The sequence below is a fragment of the Gordionus sp. m RMFG-2023 genome, chromosome 4, assembly GCF_954871325.1.
Source record: "Gordionus sp. m RMFG-2023 chromosome 4, tfGorSpeb1-WG-v2, whole genome shotgun sequence".
In the NCBI taxonomy this organism is placed as follows: Eukaryota; Metazoa; Nematomorpha; class Gordioida; order Chordodea; family Parachordodidae; genus Gordionus; species Gordionus sp. m RMFG-2023.
Window position 1 is genome coordinate 16540724 of NC_088778.1, and position 20866 is coordinate 16561589.

The 20866-nt window shown below is 27.4% G+C and overlaps 1 protein-coding gene across 4 annotated transcripts in view; it reads right to left on the reverse strand.

The window, feature by feature from the left end:
- Window positions 1-20866, reverse strand: part of LOC135928975 (coiled-coil and C2 domain-containing protein 1-like) — a 57211-nt gene continuing 36345 nt past the window's right edge. Inside the window, exons 10-16 of one of the 4 annotated variants that reach the window (XM_065465443.1) lie at window positions 12360-12769; window positions 11891-11958; window positions 821-873; window positions 710-761; window positions 465-564; window positions 195-389; window positions 1-148 (exon numbers count right to left, since the gene is read on the reverse strand). In XM_065465443.1, the coding sequence (XP_065321515.1) occupies window positions 136-148; window positions 195-389; window positions 465-564; window positions 710-761; window positions 821-873; window positions 11891-11958; window positions 12360-12769 (891 nt within the window). In that variant the 3' untranslated portion in view covers window positions 1-135. Of the gene's footprint in view, window positions 390-464; window positions 565-709; window positions 762-820; window positions 874-11890; window positions 11959-12359; window positions 12770-20866 lie in introns of all 4 variants that reach the window. The other 3 variants (XM_065465444.1, XM_065465442.1, XM_065465445.1) reach the window with 3 other exon arrangements.

Here is a 20866-nt window from a genome sequence, read left to right on the forward strand (position 1 = left end):
TCTAGATAGTATAATCAAACTATTGCAAGTATATTATTTAAAGATTGGTCGAATAAAAATGACTCGATATAATAAATCATTATATATCCGGAATCTTTCCCGTGATTAATATTTATATAATACATCGCTTCTTCATTATGTATATAATCTATAAAAAGTTTTTAAATATTTATAATATGTAGAGCCAATCATGCTTGGTTTCTTCGATATCCTTTCTGTGAAGGGGATCTCTAATTTTAAGCATAATTTCAAGTTTGCCACCCGCTTCTTTTCTATTGTTCATCAAGCTAGCACATTCGTGAATCGTACAAGTTTCGTTTTCAAAAGGAAACAACTTCACGTTAACTATGCCCAATAATCTATCTCCATTAATGAATCGCATTAATCCACTTTATGATTATGCAAATATTTATTTTTAAAATTAGTTTAGAATTTAGGATAAAAAATTTGATGAATTTTTTTACCCCTTGATATATACTTCTAATTTTAAACTTTGTCTTTTGAAAGCCCTTGCTAAAGCTCTAGATTTTCTATCGATATTTAATTTGAAGGTTTGATTATATTCTGATAAAAAAAATAATAAAAAGAGTATTTAACATATATAACTTAAAAAAAAATTATAATCTATAATAATAATTTGATTAAAATTTTATGTCTAAACAACTTTTGTTTATTATCTTGACAATTATGATAACATGCTTGAAATTACCGGGATTATTCGTGCCATAAATCACATCAGTTTTATCTCTTTGAGGACTAGTCTGCAAATAAAAGTGTCAAAGGTATTTAAAATTAAAGTCTATGATTATTATAATTTTACATTAGGAAATGGAAATTCGTATTTCACGTATGTGTCGATTTCTTTATTTGCGGCTATAAATAACAAAAATATTATCCTGATAAATATTGAATTTTTCATTTATTTATTTTTTGGGAAGAATATCAATTTTTATATTTTATTTTGTTGAAGAATATTATTTTTCATATTTTATTTTGTTGAAGAATATTATTTTTCAATTTATCGATTTTATGTCGATAAAGATATTTATTATATATTTTAATAGCGACTTTTTTATATTTTCTCGGAATTAATCGATAGTTATATTATAAGAAATTATAATTACTTTAGGAAAATCGATTTATTATATTAATATTTTTTTACTAAGAATTGAGAGGATCAAAAATTATTTTAAAAGACGAAATAATTATTCTGATTTTGGATTACGTGATGTTTAAAAATGTGGAAATAAAGTTATAGAATTTATGTGTAAAAAGCAATATTTAACATTGGCGACAAAGAAATAAACCTGGGAAAACTGACAATTGAAAAAAAAAATATTTAAATTCTTTATCTAAAATGCCAACATCGATTCCTATTAAGGAAAACAGATTCATTTACAATATTTTGTATCAAATTGGAGGCATACTTCATATTAAACGATATATCGAATAATGAAAAAAACGGGCAGCACTCATTTAGGCATTAGCAACGTATGACTTAAATAAAGTTATTTTAAAATTCGCTATAAGTCCATAAATAAAATAAAATATGACGATATTTTAGATTCTTTAATAGCCAACGAGAAAAAAAATAGCACTTTTGGAAAGTTTCCAATTCGTTAAACGTCCGATAATTTTTAAATTCACTAAAGGCGTTAGCGCTAAAATGTAATTTTAAAGAAAAATATGAGGAAAATTAAAAATGCAGATAAATAATGGATTAGAAGGCAATGAGATCAAAACAAAGTTATTACTAGAAGAAGATTTGGGAATAGAGGATATTGATTCTTTGAACCATAGACTTGATAGACGAAAAGGAAAAAGCAAAAGGTATATTTTATTGTCAAGCCAGAAAGGAACGAGATTAAAACAAAATAGAAAATAGTGAAATAAACTATATAAGACAATAAAAAACATAATAGTAATAATAATAGCAAAGTTCAGGAAGGCTATAGTGACAATTATCCCCACCAAACGAGATTAGATAACAGATTTACTAGATATAATAAATATGACAACTCGAATTATGGAAGACATAATAAACCCGCAGTACAAATATAATAATAATGATAACAAATATTACCGACATAATAATTGATATGACGACAATTATTACCACAAAAGTATCAATATTCTACGATAAGACAAGGGAAGATTACAACAATATTACAGTCAGACGAAAAAACTTGCTTCAAAGCGGTAGTGATAAACATCTAATTAAATCTTGCGATCAAAGAGGCAAAGAGGAAAATATATCGTATATATTGGATATCAAATCTTGTAAATAAAAATTCAAAGTTAATCTAAACATAGAGGAAAAAAAATAAACATGATCTAAGATAAGGAGCATTGGTATCAATTATTTCATTAAAGATATGGAATAAAATAAACTCCGATAAAATGATTCATTATTCGGATATAAAATTAAAGACGTATGAAGGTACCGATATTGCCATCATAGGCAGTGTGGACGTAAAAATACAAATAAAAGTAACTAAAATACCTACCCGTGATTGTGGTGAAAGCTGATGGATCATCGTTGAACTGGATAAATGAATTCAGAGAATTAGTAAGAATCGATAATAGCAGGGACTAATAATATATATTTTGTGGGTTAAGAATAATAGAACCATAAAATTTTCGGAATGGGCCAGTCCTCTAACCAATAGTTAAGCCCAATGGAATATCAGACTTTGTATAGTCTATAAAATAACGACAAATCCATGGATGACACTGGGCATATACTCTATTCAGAATACAAAAAATATTTAACAAAAAATTTAAAAGAATGCTATTCGAAATAATTCCGGCGTCAGCGATATTCCAAAGGACCATGGACCTAATTCGGGGAAAATGACAGGAGTAGCATATTATATAAATGATCTAATAATTACAGGTTCTTCGGAAAAGAGCAAATTTCTTTAAAAAAAAGTAAAAAACCTAAGACATGTCATATCCAGCAAATGTCTTATGCCTCAGAAGAGAAACAAGAAGGGATAAAATGTGCTCCAATTCCTGAGTCAGAATGAAATGCAGTCACTATTAGGACTTATGAATTTCTATCATCGATTTATAAAAAATTTTTAACAATCGCGGTATGACTTATTAAAGAAAGGCAACAACTTCCAAGCTCACTATCTTTTTTGGTAGCGATAGCTAATGGCGTGCTACTTTTTTTCCAATTGTTAATTTTTTTAGCGCGCTCCTTTTTTTGAAAGTAATTAAATAGCGCGCTACTCAACTACTTTTCAAAATATAATGAATATAACTATAAACATAAAAATTTTAATATAATATCATAATTAATTATAATTTTTATGATTTATTATTTAATTTTGAAATTGAAATTTATATTTTCAATTCGTATCATAAACCTAAATCATCTGGTGTAAATTATTTAAAATGTTATTGCAAATGGATATCCAAATCGATATAAGTTAGTCAGACAATTATAATATTAATGAATTGGAAGGTACCCTGGAAGAAAATGTTCTTGATAACAATAATATAATACATTTCCATTTCAAAATTTGAAAAATATTTTCAAATTAATGTAGAAACAAAAGGAGGATACAAATTTATTAGTTAAAAATGTAAAAAAAATATATCCTCAAATAAATCTAGTAGCTATAAAAAACTAAAGGTAATTGTCATTTTTAAATTCTAATCATATTTATTTTATAAGAAAGTTCATGCCAACAGTTTTAAAGAGATAAAAATTTTAACATAGGGGACTACATCCAAAAAGACCAATTCAATTCTAGCTAAATTGATTAATAATACTTGCCAATATTTCTCAGATACTGACTGATAAAGTAATTGTCAATTGATACAGCTCAGCCAATGTCCTTGGGTGATAATTAATTATTTATCATGATGTTTTAAATCCCCTGATACAACAATTTTAAGACACTAATGATTAAGATAGCAGATAACTTTGAAGTGATGAAAGATGCTCTAATAGAAGAGTTGTTAGATATATCCTATATATGTACCACGGCAAATATTTGAACTAGAGATCTGCAAAAGTAGGCCCGGCCCGTACGGGCTTCGGGCCGGGTTCGGGCCTACTTTAAAAAAAAAATTAGGGTTCGGGTTGGGCCTAATATTTTTTAAAAAAATTCGGGCCGGGCCTTAAAAAATTTTTTAATATTGGCACTAATATTTTTTGTAAAATAAAAATATTTAATTTTATTTGAAGAAGCTAGACACCATATGATGACATGTATCTTTTATTCTTGGTATAAATATATAATTAAACTTTTTTTTAAGAAACAAGGCGGCAACATTTTTTATTTGTAAAATATAAATATTTAATTTTATTTATTTAGAAAGTAGACGCCATATGTCATATATATTTTATTATGGGTAAAATAATTTAAATGTTTTTTTATAAAACTTAAATTTTAAATATAAAAATGAATTTAATTTTTTTAAAAAAACAAATACAAAATGGAACATATATTTGTATGCCCCATTTAGGTAAAAGCAATATATGGGAAAATTTTGAAGACATATTTGATGATAAAAACAAAAAACTTGATTACGTCCAATGTAAAAAATGTAATAGTATATTACAATATAAAAGCACATCTGGAAATTCTCATTTAAGACGTCACAAGTGCGTTAAGAATGACGATTCCTCTATTCCTAAAATAACTAGGTATATTCAAAAGAAAATAGATCTAAATTCTTCCTTAACTATTAAAAAGAAACTATGTGATACCTTGATCTATTATTGCGCCAAGGACATGCGTGCCTTTGATTCGATAACTGGAGATGGCTTTATAAAAATGGCTCAAAATTTTATTCAAATTGGCTCCATTTACGGTAATATTGACTGTAGCGAAATTATTCCCCATCCAACTACTTTATCGAGAAATGCTATAGTTATGACGGATCAAATTAGAACAAATTTGGTTAATAAAATAAATGTTCAATTATTTGATAAAAAATGCTCTGCTACAACAGACATGTGGACAGATTCTTTTAAAAAGTTTTCCTATTTAACTGTTTCAATTCATTATATCGAAGGTGAAACCTCATATAAACATGTTTTATTTACGAATAAGTTTAAAGAAGCGAAAAAACCGCCACGAACATACATAAGGAAATGCTACAAAATTTTGCTGCAATTGGAATAATTCCCGATCAAGTGAAAAATATAATATTTATATCTGATCAAGGAGCTAATATAATTAAAGCCCTAGAAAAATACACCAGATTAAATTGCAGCGCACATTTATTAAATACTGTTCATCGAAATACCTTTAAGGAACAATCTTTGAAAATTATCGCTCCTAATATATATCAAACCCTTATTTCTGTTAAAAAATTAACCATGTATTTTAAACAAACCGGCATGAATCAATATTTAGACAAAACATTACAACAAGATATCGAAACTAGATGGAATTCAAAATTAAATATGTTGAAATCTATTTATAACCAATATGATGACATCGTAAATTTTTATCATCCAAGGGAGATATTAATAAAATGGAAAACTTGGAGAAATCTATTTTGAAAAATTTGATTGATATTTTATATCCTTTTGATAAAGCTACTAAAGAACTAGAAGGAGATATTAATCCTACTTTACATAAAGTACTGCTATGCTTTAATAATATTCTTCACGAGGATTTAAATGATTCATTTTATCAAAACAATGAAATAAAAGAAATAAAAACCAATTTAAAAAATTTTTTATTATCTAAATTTAAAATCAATATTTTGCATAAAATAGCGACATTTTTATGCCCCAAATATAGAAAATTAAGAATGTTATCATCAATGGAAATATTAGAAGTAGAGAATTCAGTCAAAAATATAATTAATTCTGAAGAATATTGTCCTTCAATTGATATTATAGATTTGGATATTCAAGGCGTTTCTCAAATTGTGGAATCGCCTACAAGATCTAAAGGTACATTTAAAATTGTTCTATTTATATTATTTTTATATATCAGGCAATGAATATGAAAGATGGGAGGACAATGAGGAAGAATATGAAAAAAAAGAAACAGATGAGCTTGAAATTTATAAGAATTTAAATATAAAAGAGAATAATGAAAATATAGATCCAGAAAAAGATATATTAAAATGGTGGAATAAAAATGAAATTAGATTACCAAAGATGACAAAATTGGCTAGAAAAATTCTAGCAATTCCTGCAACGTCCACAACTTCAGAGAGAACTTTTTCAAAGACTGGAAGGTTATTAGACGAAAGAAGAAATAGACTGTCACCAGAAAATGTTGATGCTTTGATATTTTTAAATGATAATTATAAATATGAATCTAATATATAGTTGTGTAATTTAACATTATAATTATTGTTTGGTTTATAGGTATTTTTGATAGTATTTTAAATAAATAATTAAATACTAAATAAATTTTCTGTTTACTAAGATATTTTTTGCAAAAACAAAATCTTAAATATAAAAAATAAACTAAAAGCTAAAAAAAATATAATTATTACTTTAGGATGAATTAAAAAAAAATCGGGTTCGGGCCGGGCCGGCAAAAATATCGGGTTCGGGCCGGCAAAAGTTTCCAAAAAAAATTCGTGTTCGGGACGGGCCGGGAAAAATTTTTTAAAAAAAATTTCGGGCCGGGTCGGGCCTAAAAAATTAGGCCCGTGCAGATCACTATTTTCTATTATATTAGTATCCTTTATTTCAAAAAAAATTATCAGTGAAAGTCGTTTTTATGGTTGTAACTAGGATCTTTGTATGGTATGAGACTATTCAACTTTACCATAGCCTATCACGTCTTTAGCATCATCGGAATTGATATACCGTTTAGTTTAAAATTGGGATAAATCACAAATTTTATTTGCAAGTACATCGTATGTCTGGCGTCCTATTATTCTTTTGAGGACTAATGCTACAGATCTTCTTTTTTAAAGTCTTAGGGTCTAGCCAATGACCTGTGATTCCTAAATTAGCTCTAAAAATATTAATATCAGATCAATTTATAAATATAAATAAGTTTTTACCTTCTGTTATGTGTTCAAATTAGTGATCTGCACGGGCCTAATTTTTTAGGCCCGACCCGGCCCGAAATTTTTTTTAAAAAATTTTTCCCGGCCCGTCCCGAACACGAATTTTTTTTGGAAACTTTTGCCGGCCCGAACCCGATATTTTTGCCGGCCCGGCCCGAACCCGATTTTTTTTTAATTCATCCTAAAGTAATAATTATATTTTTTTTAGCTTTTAGTTTATTTTTTATATTTAAGATTTTGTTTTTGCAAAAAATATCTTAGTAAACAGAAAATTTATTTAGTATTTAATTATTTATTTAAAATACTATCAAAAATACCTATAAACCAAACAATAATTATAATGTTAAATTACACAACTATATATTAGATTCATATTTATAATTATCATTTAAAAATATCAAAGCATCAACATTTTCTGGTGACAGTCTATTTCTTCTTTCGTCTAATAACCTTCCAGTCTTTGAAAAAGTTCTCTCTGAAGTTGTGGACGTTGCAGGAATTGCTAGAATTTTTCTAGCCAATTTTGTCATCTTTGGTAATCTAATTTCATTTTTATTCCACCATTTTAATATATCTTTTTCTGGATCTATATTTTCATTATTCTCTTTTATATTTAAATTCTTATAAATTTCAAGCTCATCTGTTTCTTTTTTTTCATATTCTTCCTCATTGTCCTCCCATCTTTCATATTCATTGCCTGATATATAAAAATAATATAAATAGAACAATTTTAAATGTACCTTTAGATCTTGTAGGCGATTCCACAATTTGAGAAACGCCTTGAATATCCAAATCTATAATATCAATTGAAGGACAATATTCTTCAGAATTAATTATATTTTTGACTGAATTCTCTACTTCTAATATTTCCATTGATGATAACATTCTTAATTTTCTATATTTGGGGCATAAAAATGTCGCTATTTTATGCAAAATATTGATTTTAAATTTAGATAATAAAAAATTTTTTAAATTGGTTTTTATTTCTTTTATTTCATTGTTTTGATAAAATGAATCATTTAAATCCTCGTGAAGAATATTATTAAAGCATAGCAGTACTTTATGTAAAGTAGGATTAATATCTCCTTCTAGTTCTTTAGTAGCTTTATCAAAAGGATATAAAATATCAATCAAATTTTTCAAAATAGATTTCTCCAAGTTTTCCATTTTATTAATATCTCCCTTGGATGATAAAAATTTACGATGTCATCATATTGGTTATAAATAGATTTCAACATATTTAATTTTGAATTCCATCTAGTTTCGATATCTTGTTGTAATGTTTTGTTTAAATATTGATTCATGCCGGTTTGTTTAAAATACATGGTTAATTTTTTAGCAGAAATAAGGGTTTGATATATATTAGGAGCGATAATTTTCAAAGATTGTTCCTTAAAGGTATTTCGATGAACAGTATTTAATAAATGTGCGCTGCAATTTAATCTGGTGTATTTTTCTAGGGCTTTAATTATATTAGCTCCTTGATCAGATATAAATATTATATTTTTCACTTGATCGGGAATTATTCCAATTGCAGCAAAATTTTGTAGCATTTCCTTATGTATGTTCGCGGCGGTTTTTTCGCTTCTTTAAACTTATTCGTAAATAAAACATGTTTATATGAGGTTTCACCTTCGATATAATGAATTGAAACAGTTAAATAGGAAAACTTTTTAAAAGAATCTGTCCACATGTCTGTTGTAGCAGAGCATTTTTTATCAAATAATTGAACATTTATTTTATTAACCAAATTTGTTCTAATTTGATCCGTCATAACTATAGCATTTCTCGATAAAGTAGTTGGATGGGGAATAATTTCGCTACAGTCAATATTACCGTAAATGGAGCCAATTTGAATAAAATTTTGAGCCATTTTTATAAAGCCATCTCCAGTTATCGAATCAAAGGCACGCATGTCCTTGGCGCAATAATAGATCAAGGTATCACATAGTTTCTTTTTAATAGTTAAGGAAGAATTTAGATCTATTTTCTTTTGAATATACCTAGTTATTTTAGGAATAGAGGAATCGTCATTCTTAACGCACTTGTGACGTCTTAAATGAGAATTTCCAGATGTGCTTTTATATTGTAATATACTATTACATTTTTTACATTGGACGTAATCAAGTTTTTTGTTTTTATCATCAAATATGTCTTCAAAATTTTCCCATATATTGCTTTTACCTAAATGGGGCATACAAATATATGTTCCATTTTGTATTTGTTTTTTTAAAAAATTAAATTCATTTTTATATTTAAAATTTAAGTTTTATAAAAAAACATTTAAATTATTTTACCCATAATAAAATATATATGACATATGGCGTCTACTTTCTAAATAAATAAAATTAAATATTTATATTTTACAAATAAAAAATGTTGCCGCCTTGTTTCTTAAAAAAAAGTTTAATTATATATTTATACCAAGAATAAAAGATACATGCCATCATATGGCGTCTAGCTTCTTCAAATAAAATTAAATATTTTTATTTTACAAAAAATATTAGTGCCAATATTAAAAATTTTTTTAAGGCCCGGCCCGACCCGGCCCGAATTTTTTTAAAAAATATTAGGCCCAACCCGAACCCTAATTTTTTTTTTAAAGTAGGCCCGAACCCGGCCCGGCCCAGATCTCTAATAGAAAATCCTCTAAACGCGTTGTTTAAATCTAAAAATACTCAATTTTTGATATTTTTTCTTATATTAAAAATATGTGTATTAAATACTGCTTTGCCCTCAAGTTCTAGTATTGATATTTAGTTAGGCGAAACTTATACTTTCTGATCGTCGCTCTAGACTTGGGAATAATAGTATAGAAATGATTTTATTATTAAAATGCAATAAAATAAATATTGCTATAAATACTTATTTTTATTACATAAATTATAGTCTTTTATAGTACCGGACAACGGTCTTTCTTTCTTTCTTGAAAGACAATTTACTAGCTATCAATTTAAAGAATATTGTAAGGAACACTGATAAAACACATATTAACCCCTCCATCCACCCAGGCTTAAACGGAGAAGAGGAACAGGTGGAAAGAACTAGTGAAGGTCACGTTCCGGTCTTACCGTTGGACCGGACCGGATCACGGTCCTTAAAAAAGATCGATCCAGACCGTGGTCCTAAATAGGGGACTTTTTATTTAATAATATTTTTTTTAACCTAATTTGATTTGTTTTATCATTTTATTAAATATAAGAGTATTATATAAACAATAAAATTTATCTAATGGTATTGAAGAAAATGATTTTGTGCTTGTGGAGGGCATATTAAAATTAAGAGTAGATTGTGTTTTTGGAGATATTTTCATTTTCATCATTATAAGTATATATTTTATGTTTTATCAGGTGTCTGCTTAAGGTACCTAATTATTTTATTAAGAATAAGGTTAAGTAATTTTTACAATAAATTATACAGTTTGTTAAGAAAAAATAGAACTATATAATAACCAATATTTTAATAATATTACTGCTTATTTTGATTAATTTATTGCTTAAAAAATTATAAACAATTATTTTGTTACTAGTTGCTGACGATACATTAAATTTGGTACTGCAGTTAACACATACTCTATGTTTTTTATTGGGACTATAAGTAAAATGTTTCTTGGATAAACTTATGGTTTTCATATTGTAAAATAAAAATTAACAAAATCTAAAATAACACCTCTAGAAAAATATCATAAAATAAAATATACAAAAAAATTATATTAATTGAATAGTAAAGCAAACTTAAACAATAATAAAAGACCGGTCTAGACCGTAAAAAATAAAGAGAGCGGTCCAGACCACGGTTCTCAAAAAAGATCGGTCCGGTTCGATTCCGGTCTAAGATCGATAGGACCGGACCGTTGACCTTCACTAGTAAGAACGGTAAAACAGCCATGGAGAAAAATACAGCTATAAACAAGTATGATATATTAAATGAATTTTTATTAGCCTACAGAAACCAGCATGCAACAAAGGGACAGACACTAGCACAAATGACGTTTGGATGGAATGCTCGAACCAATCTGGAAATGATTAAGGAGACACAAGCAAGCAGACAAGATGGTACTCACTCAGAACAGAGAGGTCAATCTTACGATGGGACAACCAGTATGAACTAAAACATAAAATGATAAGGCGAAATGGATTAAGGGAACGATAGTAGCTCGATATGGAAAATTCATATACAACGTGGACATAGCCAAAGGTCGATGGAAAAGACATAAGGACCAAATTCGAAATATATGAGACTATATTTAATAGGAGAGATGAAAAATATTTTATTTATTTTTTGTGAAGAATATTATAATCAATTTTCGGAATTTATTTCTTTTTTTGTTGAAAAAAAATCGATTTTTATATTTTATTTTGTTAAAGAATATAATTTGATTTTCGGAAATTATTTCTTTGTTTTTTGTTGAAAAAAAATCGATTTTTATAATTTATTTTGTTGAAGAATATAATTTTTCAATTTATCGATTTTATATCTCAATAAAGATATCTTTCTTCCAAGAATTTATTATATATTTTAATAACTTTTTTGTATTTTCTCGGAATTAATCAATAGTTATATTTTAAGAAATTATAATTACTTTAGGAATATCGATTTATTATATTAATCATTTTTTTACTAAGAGAATTGAAATGATCTAATTTGTATTTTTTTTGGAAAAATTATTCTGATTTTGGATTACGTGATGTTTAAAAATGTGAAAATAAAGTTATAGAATAAAAAATTAATTTTTAATAATTAGTGTGGCTTCAAGTAAATATAGAAAATATAATCATTTAAAAAATAAGATAAAACTATTCGATATTAAAATTTTTTATATCGGCAACAGAGACTAATTATTAATATGAAAATGAATAATTTATTAATAAAATAATGAGATTACTAGCATCATAATGGAATCCTTTAATTATTGTAAGCTCCAAATCATTATCCCCTAATTCTGTATTACTTCTGTGTATTTTAATAATATAAAAATGTCCAATTAACCAAATATTATGAATGCCTAAAATATTTTCTACTAAGAGCGGAACATTTTTTGAGTAAGCCATTTAATATGCCAGATTTATAAAATTTACAATAAAGTAAAATTCCTACAAACTTATGGTAGTATAGATTAGATAATAAAGCTTACTTAAATGAAAAGTATATTAATATGTTAATTTTAAAAAAATAGGTAAAGGTTTATGCCAAAAATTAATAAGGCTGGTACTTTACATACTGAAATACATTTCCAGTTAAGAATTGCCTTCAATAAATGATTCAAAATTGAGATTACAAGCTGCCACAGATTTTATATCCCAATAGATATAATGTATTTTAAAAAAATAAAGAATATTTTTTAATATATTAACTTGACTAAAGGTAATATTTTCTCATCAAACCGGTATTTGACTCCTTCATTTCCAATATCTTTTAACTTGGACAATTTCTCAAAATCTTTTTTACTCGTCCGAGCCATTGCATCAAAATTCTTGGCTGATGAAACGTCTCCACAATGCATATAGTATTTGCTATTTCGTTCACACAATGCGATTTGTTCTTTCAAAATTTTTTCTAAGGATCTCAAATCCTTTTTATTTTCGTCAATCTTTATGGATCTACCGTCGGTATTAATATTCGCAAAAGTGTTTGAAGATTGCAAAGTGAGAGGGGAGGAAGGGATGGATAATTTGCCTGTGCTCAAAATTTGAGGGGTTTTAGGTAATCCAGACAAATCGATGGGTAGGCCCGATTTGCAAGCTTGAATCAAAGGGTCAAATCCCTGTGTATTACAACAATTTTATTAAAAGAGTTTTAAAAAATCAATTTGGATACACTAATATTATAGTATTATATAAAAGTTAAGAATTTGAATTAATATAAGTGTCTTAAATAAAAGTTTAAAAAATAAAATTTTTTTACTAGTAATTTAATTTATTTATAAAAGTTTTTAATATGATTAAAAAATATTACAATGAAATTTATTATTCATAAATTAAGAACTTCATAGTAAACATAAATTAATTTATTAAATTAATTAATAAATAAACATTTCCGATACTTGAAATGTAGAAACTCATCATCAGTTTCTATACAAATAAAAAATAATTTAATTAATTGAGATAGTTAATTAGTGCATTCCATGTATTTCGTAAATTTTTTTATGCATTAATAAATAATTAATTAAAATTTACAATGAAGTTCGTTATTGTTAATGTTAAATTTTTTATTAGAAAGAAAACCCCCCTTTGGAGTATATTTACTATTATAAGTAGGAAACCTCTTGTCAGGTGAACAATTAAGAGTTTTCATAGGCTGTAGAATTGGACATAACATCGTTAAACCACATACATGCAAAAAATGCAAAATATAGGTTAATTCCAAAGGGAGACATGATCTTAATTTTATATATACATTTAAGGCAAACATGCAAAGCATGCAGCGATTAATTCAGTTATTAGCAGTTCTCTTACGAGGGTCCGAATACCAAACATCCTGGAGGCTGTTAATTTATCATAAGATAATGTCATAATGCCAGATGATTTAAACTCTGTACCTTGGTCTTTAGGTATAAATCCTTAGTTTGCGACTTAACATAAGTCTCTTCATTTCCAAAAAAATTTAAATTCTAATCAGGTTGATATAGCCGAGAAAAAAAAACTATTCTTAATTAACAAATTATGTTTTTTTACCAATCGGTATCTCTTCCCTTGGACTTATGACAAGCGGAACCTTAAATTTTTAAAAAATATAGGTGGTAAATAATAGCCCTTATATCAGAACCCAGGGAATTTTTTTAAAACAAAAAAAATCAAATTACTATTCAAAAATATAATTATTCGTGTTGGGAACTTGTAGTCCCAATTACGTTTTTATAGAATGAGGAGTTGTTTAGTTTATGGCGGCAAAACATGGGCAATGAAAACGATCCACGCAGCCAAATTAGAAAGAACAGAGATGATGATGATTAGATGGATGTATGGGGTATCCCTGAAAAAGAGAAAACCTAGCAAGGAAATGCGAGCAAAATTGGTTATAAAAAATTGCAGTGTTATTGCGAAGAAATAAACTGATGGTTTGGGCATGTGGAACGTAAGACGAGAGATAACTGGGTAAAGAGATGCACCTTGATGGAAGTAGGAGGATCAAGACCTAGAAGAAGGCCCAATATGACGTGGAAAAAGGTGATAGCGGCGGATATGAGAAAAATGAATCTTACAAATATTGATGCTCAGGACCGTCAAAAATGGAAAAGAAAATCAGAGGGAAAACTGGACAACCTGAGTAAGCCTGAAAATCGCCATTAAACGGAGAAGAAGAGTTTATGATTGGAATATAGTTATATATTAAAAATTAAATAAATCGATCTATTATCAAAACAAATTCTTATAAAACGTAGTAAAAATAGTGTTCTTTAAAATATGGTAATTTTTTTTATTAGTATAAATAGTTTTTTTAACATAGTAAAATTTTTATTTTTAGTAATAATTTTTTTAACGTAATATAATAAAGATCTGCTAATCACGGCCCAGCCAGAACAGATTTCGAGCCAGGTCGGGTTTAATTTAAAAAAAAAAATTTGGGCCGGGCCGGCCTTAAATTTTTAAATATATTACATTTTGTCATAAATTGATATAATTTTAAATTCTTGCTTTTTACAATAAAAAAAAATATTATTTTTCTATTTTAATAAATTCGGGCCGGCCCTGGCGGACAAATTATTTTTATTTTTATTTCGGGTCGGGTTTTTCGAGACAAATAAAAAATAATTCGTTCGAAATCATGCCGGGCTGGATAAATTTTTTTAAAAAAAATCGGGCAGGGCTGGGCTTGGGAAATTAGGCTCGATGCAGATCACAAATATAATATAAATAATAAATACTGATAATCTTTTTTTTAACGGTTATAAATTTTTTTTTTTTAATTTCAAATAATCGCATAATTTAAAAAAATATATACTATAACTTATATTAAAGAAGAAAATAAAAATTATATAACATTTTTAAAAAAGTAACATAACACTCTATGGAAATTCTTATTGGATCGGTATTCGAGAGAAATCTGCTGATGAAGTTAGAATCCTTCGTTGGGGTCACCTATAACGAGTCTCCTCTTTTTGCCCATGAATTTGATAAAATTGAGACTCCGAAGGCGTTAGTGACTATTGATATAGAAAATGTGCTTGGCCTGCGTATTTATTTTTTTTTCTGGCATTTCTGCCTTTTCGATGGCATAAAATGAGAGATTAGTATTATATTTGAAAATCTTTTAAGAAAAATTGCAAGGAAAGCAATGCCTGCTTCTAATAGAGGCATTGCCAATATATAATTCAGGGTTGTGCATTTGGCCTGTCAAATATGGTCAAATTCAAATAAATTTTTTTTAAGACAATATTAACTTTATTTTAAATATAATAGTAAAAAATGAATCTATATAATATTAAATTATATTTTAAAATTCTATCATTAATGTTTCTCTCTCCATGGCAATCTTGTTCTAATTTATATTCGATATTATCCTTCCTAATATTTCAATCAATTCAAGCTTACCAATTTTTTGGTTGCCGAGATATTTAATCAATTTTTTTCTTTGTATGAATATTACCCCCAAACCGACCAATTTCTTCCTGAAAAAGAAATATAACTAGTTAGACTCTCTTAATGTTCAAGGTGGTCAAAGCCCATTCCAAAAACTTGAGGCCAAAATCTGATTTTTATGAAGGTTATTGCTTTTTGGCTATTACCGCAGCTTTTACTTCTGAAATTTATGACATCTCTTAAAATATTTGAATTATAACCTTGTAAAATGCCTAATTCTTGTATTATATCACATACCACATCAAACTCACTACCAGTAAAATGACCCCCTTATATTGGGGGTCCTCTCTACTGAATTATTGGTATTCGGTTCACGAGATTGTGTCGATTCGTAGCAATTCCATATAGAAATGCTAAATATTGGCGACCTCTTTTCTATCGCTCTCATTTTTCCAATCCACGTCTCTTCTCTTCAAAGTATTCTATCAAGGGGGCGAGAATATCCCTAATAATTCTTCGAATCCATGAATTACGTCCTTTACTGGTACATTGCCAGTGACATTAACATTTTTATGTACATAGCAAAATTTGTTAGTGTTTTGTATGCTTTGCAAATTAGCGGATTTTTTTGAACAGTGCGCCATATGATGGCGATATATGAAACAAGCACCCGCGCATTGCAGTCAGTGGAAACGACTGTTTGAAAGCAGATAACGCTGCTAATTCATAGTCGATCAATGAATTTAGGATTTTAAAAAAATTTTAAATTTTTTTATTTGATTGAAAGTATTAACGTAATCTTGTTGGTGAGTGATGTCATCATAACATAAATAGCGGGGATAATGGTGTTATGTTTCATCCCGTGGATGGTTTATAATTGCTGGAAAAGAGAAAGACATGTCTTGAATGTGCCATATGCATACCATTTATCGCATGTTGATAAAATTGTAAATTTTTGATGGTTAAAAATATGATGATCGGTGATCATGATGACCACTCTCATTTGGTATGACCAAGTCAATCAGGCTCACGGGAACGACAGGCGATCTTCCTACTTGACGTTCGATATAAGGTAATTCTAATATTAATATTATTTCAAATACTTTAATTTCTTTTCCCCTATGATTATGCAGAACCTAAGTAGTAATTACACAAATTTATACAAAAATGTTATATATTATATAGATATAACATTTTTTATAAAATAATCATATACTTCAAATAAAATTCTTATTAAAACAAAATTCTTTATAAAATAATTCTCTATAAAATACATTCTCTATAAAATCATTCTCTGTAAACTCATTCATATAAAATCATTCTCTATAAACGACATTCTCTAGAATTGTTTTCTCTAGAAGTGGATTCTCTACAAAAGTTTCTCTGTAAAATACATTCTTTGTAACGGTTTTTCTGTAATGATGTGAGACCTAAAAACGACCACTAGATAAAAATTGTTGAGTCAAAAACCTTCACAAAGTTTGAGATTCAATTTTATTACCTTTTGCTTAAATAACTATGGTTATGTTAAAATTGGCGTTTTTAATATATATGGTGAATTCCATATCAAATCAACAAAAAAAGTCGATTTTCAACCCGACCTCTTCAATTTTTCTTAAATTTTGTATACTGGTAGTATATACTATAACTAAAAAAAATGAAATTTTACCTTCCAACACTGTTTACCCGCTAAAATATGGCCGTTTAAAGCGCGGAAAAATGGTACATTTTTGACAATTTGCACCTCATTTATTTTCAAATATCTCGAGAAATAATTATGTTAGAAAAATAATTTAAATTTTATTTTGTAGCTTAATAAAATCTTTAAAATGACATAAAAATAAATAGGATGGACATTTGATTGATATCGAAAACCAGATGTGTAAAACCGAAAATAGATATCACACTGCTTTATATTTGTACAAAATCCTAGACTGGGATGAACATGGGTTTAGAAGTTATCACTCTTTATATGGCTAAAATTGAACAAATTTAACATTAATATCATCATATTTTAATTTAATGAATAGTTATGAAATAATGTTTATTTAAAAATTAAGTATAAATGATAGGCCCTTACTTTATTTTATATTTATAAAAAAATTTGAGAGGTGGCTGGGATAATGAGCTGTTTAAAACTTTAGTTAAATTATATCTCGAAATTAAAATTACTTAAAATAATTTTAAATATTTTATTTAGCATAAAATAATCTACCAAAATTGAAATTCAACAATAAATTTCCCTATATATTCAAAATTAAAAGAAAGGCTTAATAAATTATTTGACGAGAATTCTATAGATTATAAAACATTCAAACAATAGATAGCAGTTGATCGAACTACCCTCGAAACACTGACAAAATTCGCTGACGAATTTGTAGATTATTTAATTGAATAATTAAACAATTTAATTACTCATTTGTTTATAGCTTCACGATAATCATTAATATGAAATTTTTTAAAATTCAATGTTGATGAATTCTTAGTTATTGCAGACTTTTCAGAAAACTATGCATTTGTAGTGCAGAACCATGCACAAGGATTTAATCAGACCAATAATCAAGCCACTATCAACTCTTTTATAATTTATTACCGTGAGAACAACCTAATAAAACATGTAAATTTAGTGGTTATATCAGATTTTTTAAAGCACAACGCATGTGCATTTTATTTATTTTAAAAATTGATCGTATTCTTGAAGGAAAGATTTAATAGTGGCTAAAATTTATTATTTTTCTGGAGCAGTAACCAATATAAAAATAAAAGATTTCATTAATCTCTACAATCATGAAAATGATTTTGGGATAAAGGCTGAGTGACATTTTTTGAAACCGCACAAGTTAAAAGTCCATGCGACATTTTGGGGGCCGTTACTAAACGGTTAGCAGCTCGAGCAAGCTTGCAAAGTCCATATGAACATCACATATTGACAACAATAGATTTATTTAACTATGCAAGAAATAATATCTATAGGGTAAATTATATATTTGTGAGCAATAATGAAATATGAAGATAGAAAGTCATCTTGAAAGCAGATTTTTGAGAGCAAAGAGAATTTCTGGAACACAAAGTTCCAAGCTTTTATTCCCCTAGACGAAAACAAAAGTCATAATTTATTTAAATTCCTTGGATTATAATATATGATATATTTTAATTATAAATTTTTGATTGTATTATATGTAATGCAATTTGAGGCAAATAAAATTATAAATATGTTTAGAATTATTTTGTCAAGTAACTTCGAGACAAAATTTAACTAAAGTGTTAAACAAAGCTCATTACTCCAGCCACTTCTCAAAAATTTTGATAAAGATAAAAAAAAGTAAGGGCCTGTCATTAAGACATAATTTTTAAATTAACATTATTTCATAACTATTCATTAAATTAAAATATGATGATATTAATGTTAAATATGTTTAATTTTAGCCATAAAAAGAGCGATAACTCCTAAACCTATGTTCATCCAAGTCTAGGATTTTATACAAATATAAAGCAGTGTGATATCTATTTACAGAAATAAAATACCTTTTTTTCTATGGATTTTTCAGTTAATTATTGATGATATTAATGTTTAATTTGTTCAATTTTTAAAGAGTGATAACTCCTAAACCCATGTTCATCCCAGTCTAGGATTTTGTACAAATATAAAGCAGTGTGATATCTATCTATAAAAAATTTTTTTTTCTATGGCCATTTCCGGTTTTACTTTTCGATATTAATCAAATGTCCATCATATTTATTTTTATGTCATTTTAAAGAACTTTTATTAAGCTACAAAATAAAATTTAAATTATTTTTCTAACTTAATTATTTCTCGAGATATTTGAAAATAAATGAGGTGCATTTTGTCAAAAATGTACCATTTTTCCGCGCTTTAAACGGCCATATCTTAGCGGGTAAACTTGTTGGAAGGTAAAATTTCATTTTCTTCTTAGTTATAGGTATACAAGATTTAAGAAAAGGGGGTCGGGTTGAAACCTTGGTTGATTTGATATGGAATTCACCATATATATTTGTTGAATATTTTTTCGAACCCATGTAATAGAAGGTCTTTTGCGACACTTTTTCATAATATACCTTATTGCAAGGTTGGGCAGAAATTAATTATATATGTAATTAATTACGTAATTACTTTGTAAGTAATAACTAATTAATTCTACTTTAAAAAAAGGTTTTTTAATTTATAAATAATTATATTTTTTACATGTAATTAGGAATTAGCAGTTATAATTCATAATTACATTAATAATTTTCTTATTTAATTAATTTTTATGAAAAAGGCTTAATAATTACAATCATTCATTCATATTTTTTATATTTAAAGCTATTAATATTTGCAATATTTCATTCATATTTTTGGCGAAAGACTTTCTCAATTTTATATCGTGGCTTACCTAAAATTATTGGATCCTAGTGAACACACCGGAATTGAGTCATGAAGAATAAATTCACAGGCAAGTTACAAATAGCGTCCCTTATCATAAATGGTATGAAAAACAAACTAGCAGTTCTCTTAAGGATGTCAAAGGGGGAGAAAATAGATATCATTGGTATTCAGGAAACACATTGTCCAGGAAATAATACTGCAAACTTACTATTGTAAAAATATTTGTTCAGGCACCACTTCCAACAACTGGACTGGAATAGCTTTCCTAATTAACAAGCGTATACACAAATATGCCATCAAATTCATGCCCATATCAGAAAAATGTGGTCTTCTTTACCTAGATACGAACGTTAGGCCAACAACAATCGCAAATTTTTATGCCCCACTAAATAGAAGTGAAAGATCAGGCTTTATTGAAACACTACCAAGCAGATATAACATAATAATTCTAGGTGATCTTAACATGAAGTTTGGTAAAGAAGCAGTTTATATCAGCAGTAATGTCATTGGGAATGTCACTATATAACAACCAAACTGTGAAGATAGCAGGAAATTCCTTGATTTCTGCAATAACAAAAACTTCAAAATAGAAAACACCTTCTTTTATCACAGTGAAATAAATACCTACTCTTTTGTAAGAGCTCAAAAATCTCAAATTGATTTCTTCATATCTAATATTCACCGATGGTTCGAGGATGTCAAGGCATCAACCAATATAAATCTGTCAGATCATAAAATGCTCATAGCAATTATCACCATAAAGAATATAAGGGGTTATCATAACAATAGACCAAATTTGATAAGATTAAGTAATAATCCTCTGAAAATAAATTTCACGCGCTAACTTAGTAAAGTGCAAACGCAGGAGGATCAAATACTTTTTGATCTAACAACGAACCTGAAAACGGTTAACTTTCTGAAAGAAGCCACACACGGAAATGTAGAAAAATGTTGG